Genomic DNA, 16,848 nt, shown 5'->3' with positions numbered 1-16,848 from the left:
AAGAGGTCAAATTTTGTCTTAAATTTAAGTTACTAATTACACGTGCTGTAAGTGAATTTTTTATGGAATGGTATAGACCATTTCAAGAATGTAAACAAAAACAAAGGAATTGGAACGGTCCAAATGTATTTCTGGATCCTTTCAACAAAGTCTGTTTTTCAAGGTAAGTCAGTCCACTTTACGGGCATCTTTGGAATGCTCTTGGGCAGTTTGGGCAGCTATTTTTCTATGTAAACAAGCATCATGAAAGTGCAGCTCCTATCTATTTGAATGGAGAAAGACAGAAATCTCCAAAATGGTTGGTCAAGATTATGATAAAAGAACATATTTCAAATAAGCAGTATCCTGGCCAGTCGGCCGCGACGCATGCTCCAATCCCTGGCGTCGCATATAACTTGCGCCGGAGTTCTGGGGTGCGGGTCCGGTGACGCATCTAACTCACACTGGACCCTCTCCACTCTGTTCCTGGACCTGTGAAGATGCCAGCAGTTAGAGACTGGTCTCCCAAGGAGAGGCGCGCTCAGTGTTTAAAGGCAGCGGTGACGAGGCTCTTCAATGGGTTCAGGTGACCGCGGATGACGATGATTCATGGGAGGGTATAATAAATTGTGCGTCTTTAACTGAGATTATGCTAAACGTAATTTTACCATCTTGTACAGCTAATGTGCATGCACATTCTCGAGTTGATTGACAGGCAATTTCTGTATCTAAAAGGAGATTGGCTATTTTACCTGTAAGGTGGAACTTCCTTTCTACATCCGTTGACCTTTGGCTGCCATTGGGCATTCCAATTTATCCCATTCTACCACTCGTTCCAAGATGTCACATGGGACGAAAGTGTCATAGAAAGGACACAAAATGACGTGGTTGCTTCAGAAAATGTGCTTTTCATGTCGCTTTTGCTTTTCCACATTGGTTAGGTTTAGGTATTGGTTTAGGGTCAAGATTTTGTTCACCTCTCATTTGCTTTTAGGACACTATTTCACATTTCACTCGCTTTTGGCGCCCCCCGCAGGACATTTCAACAGGAAACTGCAGTGAAACATGTAATGAAGCACATAATTTTGTTTTGCAAAAAGGTTGCCAAGATCACGTAATGTTCATGAGATCATGCTGTATTTACATTTTGTTTAAAAATTAGACATGTTATTTGAAGATTAAAAGTATGCTGTGTATCTTGACTAAACTGCCAATACAATTTTATATAAATGTTACTTGGCAAACAATGAAAACAAACCATGAATTAAATTATATACATAATAACACACATTTTTATACACAATTCATTTGGGAGAAGAATCCCAAATGAGCCATGCTTCAAAGGATGAGTAGTTTATAGCGTAGGATTGTAATGTCATGTATTCCCTGTTTTTTGCTTAGACTTTTATGTTGAAATTCTTGTTTTGTTCCTATTTCCCTTTAGTTTTGTAGTCCTTTGTAGTTTCATTTTATGATTGGTTTCCCCAGGTGTTCCTTGTTTTCCCTTGTGTATTTAAGCCCTTGTTTCCCCTGGTTAGTTTGTCAGTCTTCACATGTGTTGTCATGTTCTGTGCCTGGTTTCCTGTGTTTTTGTTTCATTTTATTCTGAGTACTTTGTTTATCTTTTGTTCCATTAAAGCTGCATTTAGATCCTCATTCCTCACCTGCCTCGTCACAGAAAGACTGACCAAAAATGGATCTAGTGGCCATCCGAATTCTGCTCCTTAAGCAAGGGAACTGTCCAGTTGAGGATCACGTCTGTGAGTTTTTAGAGCTAGCGAATTTAGTGCACTATCCAGACCGCTCTCTGGTGGTTTTCTTCCAGACCGGTCTGAATAGTGCACTGAAGGAACTAATGCCTCCGGCTGATCCTCACTGGACTCTCTACGAATAAGTGGAGAAGGCTCTGGAACATTGCAGTTCCCTTTACACAGTGGATTATGGCGGGTACCCCGGGCCAAAACCTGCGTCTCTGGCTCCCTTGTCTAAGCCTTCCATGGCTTCTTGGTCCAAGCCAGCGCCCACGCCTGAGTCTGCTCCATGCCATGTCACAACCCTGCCTAAGTCTGCTCCACGCCATGTCACAGCCACGCCTGAGTCTGCCCCACGCCATGTCACAGCCACGCCTGAGTCTGCTCCACGCCATGTCACAGCCAAGTCTGAGTCTGCTCCACGTCATCACAGCCAAGTCTGAGTCTGCTTCACGCTATGTCACAGCCAAGCCTTCCGCGAATCCTTGCTCCAAGCCTCCCGCAGCCCCTGTCTCGAAGCCTTCCATGGCCCCTGTCTCCAAGTTGAATGATCTGCCACTGATGTCAGTGTGTAGGGCCATGAAGACCCTACCTCACAAATTGTCAGAGCCCAAGCCTGCCATGGCCAACGAGCCAACGCCCACGCCTGCCACGGCCAATGAGCTGGAAGCCTTGTCCGTCCCAGAGCCAGCGTTGCTAGCCTCGTCCATCCCAGAGCCAGCTTGCCAACTTCGGCCATCCGGAGGAGTAGGAGGAGAATAAAGGCTTCTGTTCCTGAGTCTCTGCCAGTGTTCACGACCACAGAGGTCGTTCCCAAGTCTCTGCCCATGCTCATGACTACAGAGGTCGTCTCCGAGTCTCAGCCAGTGTTTACGACCACAGAGGTCGTTCCCGAGTCACTGCCAGTATTCACGACCACAGAGGTTGTTCCCGAGTCTTCGCCCATGCCCACAACCACAGAGGTCGTTCCCGAGTCTCCGCCCATGCCCACGACCACAGAGGTCATTCCTGAGTCTCCGCCAGTGTTCACGACCATGGAGGTCATTCCCAAGTCTCTGCACATGCTTATGACTACAGAGGTCATCTCCGAGTCTCAGCCAGTGTTTACAACCACAGAGGTCATTCCCGAGTCTCTGTTAGTGTTCACGACCACAGAGGTCGTTCTCAAGTCTCCGCCCATGCCCACGACCACAGAGGTCGTTCCCGAGTCTCCGCCCATGCCCACAATCACAGAGGTCATTCCCGAGTCCTGGCTCCACCCACAGAGTCTTCCACTGCTCCGCCCGCTCCCCCAGAGACTATTCCTCCAGCGGCTCTGCCCGCTCCCCCAGAGACTATTTCTCCAGCAGCTCCGCCCACTCCCCCAGAGACTATTCCTTCAGTGGCTCCGTCCACTCGTCCAGAGACGACTCCTCCAGCGGTTCCGTCCGTCTTACCAGTGACTCCTTCTACAGTGGCTTTGCCGCCTGACCCAGTCCCTGTCCTGCGGCCGCCTCCCAGGCCTCCTGACCCTGTCTCGGCCCTGCGGCTGCTTCCCAGATCTCCTGACCCTGTCTCGGCCCTGTGGCCACCTACCAGAACTCCTGACCCAGTCAGGTCATCTCCTTGGTCTCCTGGCCTCCCGCCTGATCTGCTCTGGTCTCCTTGGTCTCCTGGCCATCCGCCTGATCTGCTCTGGTCTCCTTGGTCTCCTGGCTGTCCACCTGATCTGCTCTAGTCTCCTGGCCGTCTGCCTAATCTGCTCTGATTTCCTGGCCATCCGCCTGATCTGCTCTGGTCTCCTTGGTCTCCTGGCCATCCACATGATCTGCTCTGGTCTCCTTGGTCTCCTGGCCGCCCGCCTGATCTGCTTTGGTCTCCTGGCCGTCCGCCTGATCTGCTCTGGTCTCCTTGGTCCTCACTCCCACCGGCTCCAGCTTGGTCCTCCGAGCCTGCAGCGTCACCCTGGCTCTCCATCCCTCCAGCTCCGCCTTGGTCTCAAGCCTCCCTGTCTTTGCCTTGTTCCTCTGCTACCCTTGCCCCTTGTGCCCCCCTTGTAGTTTTGTAGTCCTTTTGTAGTTTCATTTTATGATTGGTTTTCCCCTGATTGTTCCCCCAGGTGTTCCTCGTTCCCTGATTGTTTCCACAGGTGTTCCTTGTTTTCCCTTGTGTATTTAAGACCTTGTTTCCCCTGGTTAGTTTGTCAGTCTTCACATGTGTTGTCATGTTCTGTGCCTGTTTTCCCGTGTTTTTGTTTCATTTTATTCTGAGTACTTTGTTTATCTTTTGTTCCATTAAAGCTGCATTTAGATCCTCTTTCCTTGCCTGCCTCGTCACATGTAAATCAGTCCTTTCAGAATGATAAATGTAACCATGCACTGAAGATAAACCTGTCCAATCTGTTTTGCAAAAGAGAGAAAAAAATAAATCCCAGTGTCCATGCCTATGAGTTTTATTGTCTTCTGTGATATGTGTGATATGTGTGTGTGCCTGCTTTAGCAGCTTTGTTTTTGGACGGAAAACACTGAATTAAGATTTTGAGCATATTGTGTAAAGTCTTTGTTATCTGGTGAATGTGTGTGTGTATGTGAGAGAGAGTATGTGTTTCATACTAAAGCTGTCATGTGAGAATTCAAGGCCATACAGGGGAACAGGCATCAGGAGCAGGGGAACACATTGTACTATCATTTATAGCCACGTGGAAAAGCACACAATTTACAGCTGAGTGAGAGTCTATGTGCACAAGAGAGGGAAAAAAAGACAGAGACTGCTTGTGTGTGCATGTTTGTGTCAGCGCAGAGCTAACAATGTAGGTGTGAAATGGTGAACAGCAATTCAGAGTAAAAACATTGCATGTTAACCCACTTTTTACAAGTTGCCGAGCTTAGAAAACCAGTCAGTGGGTCAATATCTGCGTTTCTCATGTCCCACTGGCGTATAGTCTCTATCGGCCTTTGAGCGACACTTGATTAATTTCAAGGCAGTTCACAAGCATCATGGCTTGTATGAGAACATCTAATGAACTCCCAACTCAAATGTCCAAATCGCATGCAGTGTGGTTTGCTTAGGAGGGGCTGTTCACACCGAATACATTTTTGTGTCTGCAGTGTTTTTCAATTGTTTTCCTATGTAAACATGTGCTTGACGTACGTTTTTGAATGCTGCGCTGCAGCTCACTCTTTTTTCAGCATCTTGTGCAGGAGTGCCCCCTTTTTTTTTAAAACTATGTCAAGTTAAAAAGATCAACTGTTAGAAACGTGTCTCGAAACACCTGAATTCTGCTCTATTTATGAAGATGCGTCTGACATTTTTTAGCACAAGGACGCATTCGCTATGAACAGCTGCTTATGTGTTTTGTGAACGCAAAGTACTCTGTGTGCACTTAACTGTCACTTTTCCTTTATTCCAAATATGCATTATTCGCTTCCATTATCCATTTTTCTTGTTTTGAAATCTGATATAGAAATCAGTGAGCAATGTCTTATATTTTTGTTCTTTTCAGTGGCCTGTCACAACAGATCTATGAGTGCAATTCATAGGATTCTAAAATGTCTCATGTCGAGTAAAATGCATCTGTATTTATGAAGACCCTGACCTAAATGCTCAGCAATATTCTACCAGCACAAGGGCAGCTAAGTGAGCTAATAAAACAATAACATAAGACATTTAAGGAGCATAATTCAGCAATGCATCATAAAACATTTGAGTAAAATCCTGAATCATGCTGAAAATTTCAGGTGTTAGACATGCTGATAGTGATTCTTCCTGATGTCCTATAGCAGCGGGTGGAGATCGGGGTGGGGTCGAGCACTCGTCTGAGGGAGAGAGAAAGTGATAAGGATTTCCACCTGGGTTGAATGATTGCTAATGACCATTCTTTGTTTGCAATTAGATTGGGGAGATGAAAGGCGATTCAGTCCACAGATGGGAGAGAGCCCAGCTGAGAAGCTACGTATGTGCTGGTTACTGCCATTTATATTTATATTGAAGCTATACCATTGCGCTTGAAGCGAACATGTTTTTTGTGTTAAATAAAGGGACATTCCTGTGTTGGAATCGCCATCTCCCGCTTCCTCGTTCCCTGAACCTCAGAATCTTTGTTACACTGGTGCCGAAACCTGGGAGAAAAGGAGGAAGGATATGGTGCTATGGAATCTTCGCTGCTGGGGGAAATCATCAAGGCCCTCACCAGTATCCAACAGACCCAACACCAGGGCCACATGGAGCTGCAGAAGGAGCAGGAACAGTGCTTTGAGGCTCTCCTCCAGGCCCAAGTAGAGGACCGGTGGGCATTGTGGAGCTTGTTACCCCAGGAGGGGGTGTCCAACTTGGCCCTGGCTGCAGTGTGCCCATCCGTGATGCTCGCCAAGATGGGGGCTCAGGACGACTTGGAAGCATTTCTAGAGCTGTTCGAACACACGGCCAAAGCCCAGAAATGGCCACGTACACAGTGGGTGGTTCATCTCCTGCCATTGCTGACCAGGGAGGCACAACTCGTGGACCGACAACTGCCAGTCGTTAACCTCCTGGACTACACTGCCTTAAGGAAAGCCATCTTGCAACAGGTCGGCCGAAGCCTTGAACAACACCACCAGTGGTTCCGCTCCCTGGCGCTGAGCGAGGTCGGCTGCCCATTCGCCTTTGCGCAACAGCTCATTAAACATCACTTAAAGTGTGATTGCGTCACTCAAGGCCAGCTAGAAGGCCTGGACTGGGACATATCCTAAAGACCACACCCACCAAGAACAAATAATTCAATCTGATTGGCTGATGAATCTGACAATCTGACTTTTGATGCCTATTAACTGCAGTGTTGAGGGATTCTGTGGAAATTCCGGAGGCCTGATGGGGTGGAGCTCAGACTCCTGTGCTGCTTTGGATAAAGCGCTCGGCTTCGGGTATGCCATTTGTGAAACAGTTGTCACACTTTGCTTGTAAGCATCAAGGAATAAATTCTGACTGGATAAACGTTTTGTTTTTTGCTTTTCATTTGTAGATGAATTAGGAGTGGAAAGCGGTTGAAAATACAACAAGGTCAATGAGAATGAAATGATGAAAAATATTTATTTATTAGGCATGTTACGCCAGCAGGGAAGGCTTTGCTGGCCATGAGAAATCGCCACTCTGTGAATGTCAGCTAGTGAATCCGCTGGCCACCCCAAGAGCACCATTGCGCCCCCTTCCCTTGATCGAGGTCCCCTTTGAATGAATTGGCATGGACCTCGTTGGGCCATTAGGGCAGATGGCACACAGCCATCGCTTTGTGTTAGTTCTGGTGGACTACGCAACACGATATCCAGAGGCAGTGCTTCTGCGCAACATCTCAGCACGAAGTGTTGTGGAGACACTCTTCAGAATAATCTCCCGAGTGTGGATTCCTAAAGAAATCCTCACTGATCAGGGCACAACGTTTATGTCACGTACACTACGCGAACTGTACGAATTACTGGGGATTAAATCAATTTGAACCAGCATTTACCATGCCCAAATGGACGTCTTGGTCAAACGATTTAATCAGACACTAAAGAATATGATTCGTAAGTTTGTGCACGAAGATGCTCGAAATTGGGACAAGTGTCTCGAGCCCCTATTATTTGCAGTGCGAGAGGTCCCGCAAGCCACCACGGGGTTCTCCCCATTCTAATTATTGTACGGGTGCCGACCACGTGGCATGCTCGATGTCCTACGGGAAAATTGGGAGAAGGGACCTTCAAACAGCAAAAACTAAATTCAAGAACGTGGGAGATAAAGTCCTTGTATTACTCCCCACATCGAGCTCTAAATTTCTCACCAAATTGCAAGGGCACGCTGAGGTCACATGGCAAGTCAGGGAAATCGATTATGAGGTTAAATGAATGGATAGAGGCAGAGCACGTCGGATTTACCACCTCAATCTCCTAAAACCATGGAGAGAGACAGTCCCAATGACTTTGGCGACGGTGGTTCTGGAGAGGGAGGAGCTTGGACGTGAGGTGAACTTAAAAGCCAGCGATCGAGTCACCCCAGTTACTTGCAGAGACCACCTCTCACCATCACAAATTACGGACGTGGTCTCTGCAAGTGACCGGGGTGACTCGATCGCTGGCTTTTAAGTTCACCTCACGTCCAAGCTCCTCCATCTTCAGAACCACCGGTCATACGAATCTCATAGAGCACCATATCGAAATGACCCCAGGGGTAGTGGTATGCAGTCGTCCCTACCGACTACCTGAACACAAAAGTGGTTCGGGAAGAATTAAAAGCCATGCTAGATATGGGGGTAACAGAAGAATCCCACAGTGACTGTGCCAGCCTGGTGGTGTTGGTTCAGAAGAGTGACGGCTCAGTCAGGTTCTGTGTGGATTATAGAAAAGTCAATGCAGTGTCAAAATTTTATGCATACCCAATGCCTCGGATTGACAAACTGCTCTATTGGTTAGGTGCAGCTCACTATTATTTGACACTGGATTTAATAAAGGGATATTGGCAGATCCTCTTAACTCCCACGTCCCATGAAAAGACGGCATTTTCCACTTCGTTCAGATTACACCAATTTGTGACACTTCCGTTCAGTTTGTTTGGGGACTCGGCTACATTTCATCAGCTCATGGACCGAGTCCTCAGACCGCACTCCGCTTAAAATCGCAGCGATTGCAGCCTGTCTGAGACCTAAGACCAAAAAGGAGGTGAGACAGTTCCTGGGGCTGGCTATTATCAATAGCTAATTAAAAATTAGGTTTGTGCCTAATTATTCGACCATCATCAGCCCGCTGACTGATCTTACTAAAAAGGTGTATGGAGCCCTGCCAACAAGCTTTTACGCAGGTGAAAGCTGCACTATGTGGCGCTTCTACATTCTCCTAACTTCTCTCTCCCTTTTTTTTGCAGATGGACGCATCGGACAGGGGGCTGGGGGCGGTACTCTCTCAGGTGGTAGAGAGGGAGGAGTGCCCCATGCTGTACATTAGTCAGAATTTCTCAACGAGAGAGACTAAGTACAGCACCATAGAAAAGGAGTGCCTGGCCATCACATGAGTGGTCCTCACTCTCCGCTACTATTTATTGGGATGAGCGTTCACCTTCTATTCGGACAACAACCCACTCCAAGGCCTCCACTGCATGAAGGATGCCAATGCCTGGATCACCCGTTGGTATCTGGCACTTCAGCCGTTTAAGTTTGATGTGGGCCATAGGCCGGGGGTGCAGATGGCTGTCACAGACCTCCTCTCCAGGAAGGGGGGGAGTTAGGCAGGCCGGACATTTCCTCAGCCTGAGTTGGGCGGTGGGGGTATGTGGAGATGGGGGTGTGGTCCAGCTCGTCTGAAGGAGAGTGAAATTGATAAGGATTTCCAACTGGGTTGAATGATTGCTAAAGACTCTTCTTTGTTTGCAGTGAGATGGGGGAGATAAAAGGTGACTCAGTCCACAGACGGTTGGCTGCTGCCATTTATATCTATATTGAAGCTATACCGTTGCGCTTGAAGCTAACATGTTTTTTGTGCTAAATAAAATGCCAAAGTTTATATTTATAAATTATATATACTGTATATATATATATATATATATATATATATATATATATATATATATATATATATATACTTCAACTTTGTTTAAATCACTTTAAAAATTATGTATTAAAATGATTAATTATCTTTAACAAAATTTTGAGACATGACTGAGAGTAACTTACAGAAAATCACAATCATTCTGCCCCTCAGAGTTCATTCACTGATGGATTCGTAAAACTGATTTAGAATGAGAACTTGTGAGCTGGTGAATCACTGTTTTAAATGTACCGGCTTATAAGAGTCATTTATTCATGAATCAGACTAAAGCAGTCACCGTGTTTTGGTGTTATTTCACGCCACCTCAATCTCATAACTTGGGTAAAATATAATTTCTTTAGTGACGCTGGTAGTTCAGCAGTGGAGCAAAGGAAAATTGGAGCAGGAAAATAAAAAAAAATGCTGTTTTCATAGTTTACATTAGGGTAAAAAGATATTAAACTTATTTGCCCACCAGCCACAGTAGCTGTGAATACCCAATTTCACCTGCCACTTTGATTTGTTTACCAGCTCCTTTGGTTATTCATAAAGGTATATATGAAAACACCACTTCTGAGGCTGTAGTAGTGATTATGATGACACACATGACAATTAATTAATGTCGCTGCATGTCATTTGCTTTGTATGGTTATGTATTCAGCCACAAATGTTTGGAATTAAGCAATGTTGCATTCACAATGCATATAAATGCGAACTGCTCTGTGGAAATCAAGCAAACTAAACTTGGAGCACCTCTTGAGATTGGCCTGAGATCATTTGCAGCGTTCTCATGGACGACACAGTTCTTGCAGTTGCAAACTATTTTCAGATGACTGAGACAAAGCAGAAACAGTGAGCACTCTGCATGCATGTTCCATGAGAAAAGCTACGCTTATGGGCAGCAGAGCGCCTCTGAACACACAGGCGAAACAGACGCACATCAATGGCTTTTCTATCATATGTTCTTCAAAATATAATCAAGTGTGTTTTTCAAATGCGCATCTTTGTATCTGAAAGCATTTCCTGTCACGTCACTCCAAGACTTATTATGAGTCACTCGCCACAGAAATAACCCACATTTGGCGGGTTGGTGGGTGCTAATTTTAAACTCTGAACAAAAGGAAAAATGCTGAATTTACTAATTTCTTTAACCAGAGGTTACATCACAAATACACACACAATTAGTTGAAGCTTTGGGCTAAACCTAACTAAAACCGAACATAAATGCCAAGAAACTGAAACCTGCTTAAAATTAATAATAGTTCAATGGTACGGACACAATGCAACAGTTATAGCATATAATATCCTTGAACCTGTCATGTCGTCGTTATTTCCATGAGAGAAACTTTACAGTGGGAATGTGTGGCCATGAAACTTGTGTCACCCTCAGACATGTGTGGCGTTTGCTGATAGACATGACTCTGCGAGTGCTGAATGCCCCGCATAAATAAATGAAATTCCACTGATGATGCAAGCTATAACATACATGCAACACCACGTTTATCTGTTCTGCTGTTGCTTAAAAAATATTAATATACTTAACCAACTTATAGGCTAAATCAACGTGAATGTTTTCAAACATTAGCCTTCTTATACATTTTTTCCACAAATCATCCCACGGGCCGGAGATGACTCGTTGGCAGGCCGTATGTTTGACACCCTTGCCCAATAGAGTGGACATAATGAAGGAAAGGGGACCGTGTAAGATTTCATACAAAGGTGTACACTACAGTCTTCAAAGACAAAGGACAACTGGCTCTAACAAGGACAGAAAGAGATGTGGAAGGCCAGATGTACAAATAAACAAGAGGATAAGTACATCAGAGTCTCTAGTTTGAGAAATAGATGCCTCACATGTCCTCAGCTGACAGCTTCATTGAATTCTAACCGCTCAACACCAGTTTCATGTACCACAGTAAAGAGAAGACTCAGGGGTGCAGGCCTTATGGGAAGAATTGCAAAGAAAAAGCCACTTTTGAAACAGAAAAACAAAAAGAAAAGGTTAGAGTGGGCAAAGAAACACAGACATTGGACAACAGATAATTGGAAAAGAGTGTTATGGATCTTAACCCCATTGAGCTTTTGTGGGATCAGCTAGACTGTAAGGTGTGTGAGAAGTGCCCGACAAGACGTGGGGTGAAATGTCACCTGAGTATCTGGACAAACTGACAACTAGAATGCCAAGGATCTGCAAAGCTGTCATTGCTGCACATTGAGGATTTTTGATGAAAACTCTTTTAAGTAGTTTAAGAAGTTCTGATTTATTTTTTTTTCAAATTGTAATAGTAATTTTTCAAGTTATTAATGTCCTGACTGTACATTGTGATCAGCTGAATGCCACTTTGGTGAATAAAAGTACCAATTTTTTTCCATAAGAGCAAATTCTGTACATTATTTCAATAAGTCCAGTGTATATACATGGTACTATAGGAGAACAGGGATGGAGAGCACGATGGAGAGGGAAAAAAGGTGAAATATGACAGAGGATAATGGTGCATGTGTGAGGATCTACAGTATGCACTTGTAGGGTGGAATGGGGGAAACACATTTCCTAAACACAGCTCTAACAGATGGCTCTCAAGGGTGTGATATGTGCGATGACAGCTAATAACCTGTGATATAGAGCCTCATTCCAGCCCAGCAGGTTGGCTTTAGCATTCAGCTGGAGCTGGTAGCTCACTCACCCCATATACACCATGGAAGACTTGCTTACCTTCAGTTCCCAGTCTGATGAGTAAATCCTCAATCAACATCAAGGTGACAAAAGAGCCACAATCATCCATTTCCACCACTAAAGTGCTGTACACACGCTCACACACAGCCCTAAGTCCCAATAGATCACTTTTAATGGCGAGACAATGCATCATTTTTGCACCACAAGGCAAGCCAAACCAAACCCAGTGATTTGTGGAGTTTGTGGTATAGCAGTTAGCAGTGATATGGCACACAGTCATAGTGGATCTAGCTCTGAGAAGGTAACCAAAAGGTTGTAGGTTTGAACCTTCAAGGTGTGATTCATGTGTTTTCACCATTGTGCCCTTAAGTAAGACACTTAATATTGCCCATAATATCTGCCTGGGGTAATATTAAACCCCATATTGCTCCAGGCACAGTTCCTGCTATACTGTAAGTGTTATTTTGGATAAAAGCGACTGCTAAATGACTACTAAATTACTTCCTAAGTGCTGTCCCCATAGAGATACCCATGTATGTGTGTGTATGTAGTACAGATTTTGTTGCAATGAAATAATGGTTCTTCACTTACCAGAGAGAGGTGGTGGAGATGTAGTGCACCATCTGAATGAAGGGAAGAGGGTCCGACGTGGCTCCACAGTTATTACAAACACACTGGAAGAAGGAAAAAGTGCACACATATATAACTAATATTAATGGATTTAAAAATAATATAATAGTTAGCTTTCTTTTCACAGTCTCTCAATTAAGTAAACACAAGTGTGAATTTCCACTAATTATAATTTCACTCCTATAGTTTTTAGCAGATGTTGCCATTTTTGCCACGTTCCTATGCACTCCAAAAATTAAAAGCTTGAAATTTATTTAAAAAAAGTGTTTTTTCACTTCTTTCTCTACTCAAAATGTTTCAAACAAAACATGTTTTCTTTTGACAAATTTTAATTGATTTTATTTTCCTGTTGCCTCAATTTCATTGTTTCTTTAGTAGTCTTTTGCAAGTAACAAACCTTATAAACCTTTAAATATCCAGTTCCTTAATGATGTCATCCTTTAGGAAGTGACATAATTTTGGTTGGAAAACAGCACAAAACTTAATTTTGTGGTATTATTTGGTTTGTCTCGCTTTAAAACATTCCATCTTTTTTTATAAAATTTCATAAAAATTTGTAAGGTAATATAAACATTTCACAAGATGGTTAAATATCAAAGTGAACTTTAAGCTGACACTCTCACGTAAGCAAACTCTCAATCCCTCATTGAGCAATGGCTAACTATAACCCTTTATTTTCATTCCCGTAGGTGTTCATTTTGTTATTGTTGTGTAAATAATCAAGTCATATTTAATAAAATGTATGTGCCTGAGCTCAACCAGACCACATTTATTTAAGTCTGGTATACTCTTTTATAATACAAAAATTCCTTAAATTACAACACAAGCATATTCATTTTTTAAAAGTTATAGGGTGGGTTGCACCAATAAAGATTAATCTTAAACTAAGATAAAATCAAGGATTATCTGCTAATCATGTTGCAGCAAACTTTAAACATTGCTTAAAAATAATCAGGGTTATATTTAAAACATTGTTTTGATCTGATTCAAATTTCACAGTAAATCTAGATTAACTTTAATCCTGTTGCTCCATTAATTCAAAGACTGAATATACTTAAAACTCTCAGTTAGGGATTAACTTTAAACTTGCAGCTGAAGTGGTTTGAATTTTTTTTTTTAAATAGACCTACAATTAAACATGACTGACTAGGTACAGTAAGTGAATACTGGATGTGCCGTCTCTCGTCTGTTCATTAAGTTATTTATATTCTTTAAGACCTGAAATCTTGGGCCATCAACTGCGATGTGTGCTTTCAAATCCAGAGTGCATGTACAATAGTTCATTTCGGTGGTGGCGCTATTGTCCACTTCCCCATACATGCAGGGACATGGGACAGAGGTGGGTCTCTCGAGGAGAAGCGAGAGGAGAGCGTTAATTCTGCATTTAACGAGAGCAGTTACAAGCGACAGGTGATCATTATTGCTCCCCTCCTCTCTCATGACCACTTCAGTCGGCAGAGAGGGATCTTCATTTAAGGCCACAATAATGGCGCTGACACAAGTTTAGGTGGTCGATCCGAGACCTGTGCCACTTGTGTCTTCTTCATATTATCTGTCCTTTTTGACCCCAGTTACACCTGGTATTAAGATCCAATTTTGGTGATCCGATCACATGTAGTCAGCACTAAATACATGTCTGAACAGGGTCTAAAACATTTTGTGATTTGTGATTAAGGTAGTCAAAACCACAAAAGACCACATCGCATTTGAGGTGTAAACAGTAATTCATCCTATATGCGTCCCGGACAGCAGTGAAGTGTGACCCCTCACCTGTCAATCAACCACTTGTCGTTACAACAAGAGTTTAAAAGCTTTAAAAGGAAATAACCGTCCAATCGAAAAATTTAAAAAAGAGGATACATACACAAGCACAAGAATTTTACGGATCATCTTCAGTGTGTTTGATATTAACAATAAAAGCTCCTTTAATAAAGGTAATCCACGAAAACGTCCTGGTTACTTGCATAACCTCCGTTCCCTGATGGAGGGAACGAGACGTTGTGTCGATATAGTGACACTAGGGGTCACTCTTGGGAGCCCGAAACACCTCTGGTCTTTGATAAAAGGCCAATGAAAATTGGCAAGTGGTATTTGCATACCACTCCCCCGGACATACGGGTATAAAAGGAGCTGGTATGCAACCACTCATTCAGGTTTTGTGCTGAGGAGCCGAGACAAGGTCCCGGCCATTTCAGCGGGTAGTTCAGCGTTGTGGCAGGAGGGACACAACGTCTTGTTCCCTCCATCAGGGAACGGAGGTTACGCAAGTAACCAGGATGTTCCCTATCTGTCACTCACTCGACGTTGTGTCGATGTAGGTCCCTATACAAAACACCACAACTGGCTGAACTGTGTTATGTGAACTGGCGGTGTGTGACGGGCAGACCACTGTGTGCCTCATAGCCAGCGCACCAGGCCGACATGTAACCTCCCCCAACGCTGTTATGAGTGTCGAACAGCCCTTCGGGGACAAGTCAACTGCCCAAAAGACAGGCTAGCCCAGTCGTGGCCTCTTATCCTCATTTTTTTCCCCTCTCCCCCCAAAAAAAGGAATTAACCGACTGGGGCCACCAGGTCTACGTCGGGGGGGGTGTCCCTCCCAAGGGGAAGACACCGCAGAGACCACACCCCACCTGGGGGGGGGGGGGGGTATTTGAGTGTAAATACGTCACATGGTCTTGAGGAGCTTTGTCGGAAGTATGTCATGTGGAGAAGTCCCATGGTAGGTCCTTCCCTACAGGAGAGGAGTTTCTACAAGAATGGTGACTGGGGCAGAGGGGCCTCTGCCCAAGGAAGACGCAGTTTACCAACAGGGAAACGAATTAGTGGAAGATATACATCGCATGGGGTTATCTATGGGGAACCACCACATGCGGAGCACCTACCCCAGTACAGGGCTTAGTTAGCACATGTACTGAGCCGCCAGCGAGTTTCTCCGCGAACTCGTCTGCCACAGGGCTCAGAGGAAATCATCCAGGGAACACAGTTTGTGAACACTACTGGGAGTCAACAGCGCACGTCTTCAGCTCAGGGGAGGTGAAAGGTGCTATGCGCAAGCGATACACCCGGCCAGCTGTCCCAGACTTACCTGCTTGTGCCTGCCACTACACAGGATGAAACCGGTTCTACCCGGAGATTGTAGAACCTCGCAAAGGTGTTGGGTGTTGCCCAGCCTGCTGCTCTGCAAATGTCTGTTAGAGAGGCGCCACTGGTCAAGGCCCAGGAGGCCGCTACACCCCTGGTAGAATGGGCTCATAGCCCTGCCGGGGGGCGGTATGTCCTGGGCGTGATATGCCATTGTTATGGTGTCAATGAGCCAGTGGGCGATCCTCTGCTTGGAGACAGCGCTTCCTTTCCGCTGTCCACCAAAGCAGACAAAGAGCTGCTCAGAGACTCTAAAGCTGTGTGTGCGATCCAAATAGATGCGTAAAGTGCGCACCGGACAAAGCAACGTCAGGGCTGGGTCTGCCTCCTCCTGGCGCTGCGGTTGCAGGTTCACCACCTGGTCCCTAAAAGGGGTCGTGGGAACCTTGGGCACATAGCCCGGTCGGGGTCTCAGGATCACGTGAGAGTAGCCCGGACCGAACTCCAGGCACGTTTCACTCACAGAGAACGCTTGCAGGTCTCCTACCCTCTTGATGGAAGTGAGCACTGTCAGGAGGGCAGTCTTCAAAGAGAGTGCCTTAAGCTCAGCTGACTGCAGGGGCTCAAAGGGGGCTCTCCGTAGACCCTGAAGAACTATAGAGAGGTGCCATAAGGGAACGAGGCGCGGTCCTGGATTAATGGCCAAAACCTCCGCAGGGCAAGCAGAATTGCCAGCAACTCGAGGCAGTTGATGTGCCAACATAGCCGCGGGCCCGTCCATGAGCCGACGGCTGCGTGCCCATTGCATACAGCACCCCAGCCCGTTTTGGAGGCGTCTGTCGTAACCACGATGCGCCTGAGACCTGCTCTAGGGGAATGCCTGCCCGTAGAAACGTGAGGTCGGTCCAAGGGCTGAAGAGGTGGTGACAGATCAGCGTGATGGCCACGCGATGTGTCTCGCGGCGCCATGCCCATCTCGGGACTCGAGTCTGAAGCCAGTGCTGAAGCGGTCTCATATGCATCAACCTGAGAGGAGTGGCCACCGCTGAGGATGCCATATGCCCCAGGAGCCTCTGAAACAGTTTCAGTGGAACCGCTGTCTTCTGTCTGAACGCCTTCAAACAGGTCAGCACCGACTGTGCGCGATCGATCGTGAGGCGCCCCGTCAATGAGACTGAGTCCAACTCCAAGCTGAGAAAAGAGATGTTCTGAACTGGGAGGAGCT

The 16,848-nt window shown here is 45.4% G+C and overlaps 1 protein-coding gene across 6 annotated transcripts in view; it reads right to left on the bottom strand.

Moving 5' to 3' along the window:
• The window catches only part of LOC127427257 (inactive ubiquitin carboxyl-terminal hydrolase 54-like), a 200,622-nt gene that overhangs the window by 36,277 nt on the left and 147,497 nt on the right, over positions 1-16,848 (bottom strand). For 4 of the 6 annotated variants that reach the window (XM_051674737.1, XM_051674740.1, XM_051674738.1 and 1 more), the window contains one exon: positions 12,504-12,583. In XM_051674737.1, the coding sequence (XP_051530697.1) occupies positions 12,504-12,583 (80 nt within the window). Of the gene's footprint in view, positions 1-12,500; positions 12,584-16,848 lie in introns of all 6 variants that reach the window. The other 2 variants (XM_051674739.1, XM_051674742.1) reach the window with 1 other exon arrangement.

Source organism: Myxocyprinus asiaticus, chromosome 36 (genome assembly GCF_019703515.2).
Source record: "Myxocyprinus asiaticus isolate MX2 ecotype Aquarium Trade chromosome 36, UBuf_Myxa_2, whole genome shotgun sequence".
Taxonomy (NCBI): domain Eukaryota; kingdom Metazoa; phylum Chordata; class Actinopteri; order Cypriniformes; family Catostomidae; genus Myxocyprinus; species Myxocyprinus asiaticus.
This window is presented reverse-complemented; position numbering and strand designations above follow the sequence as displayed.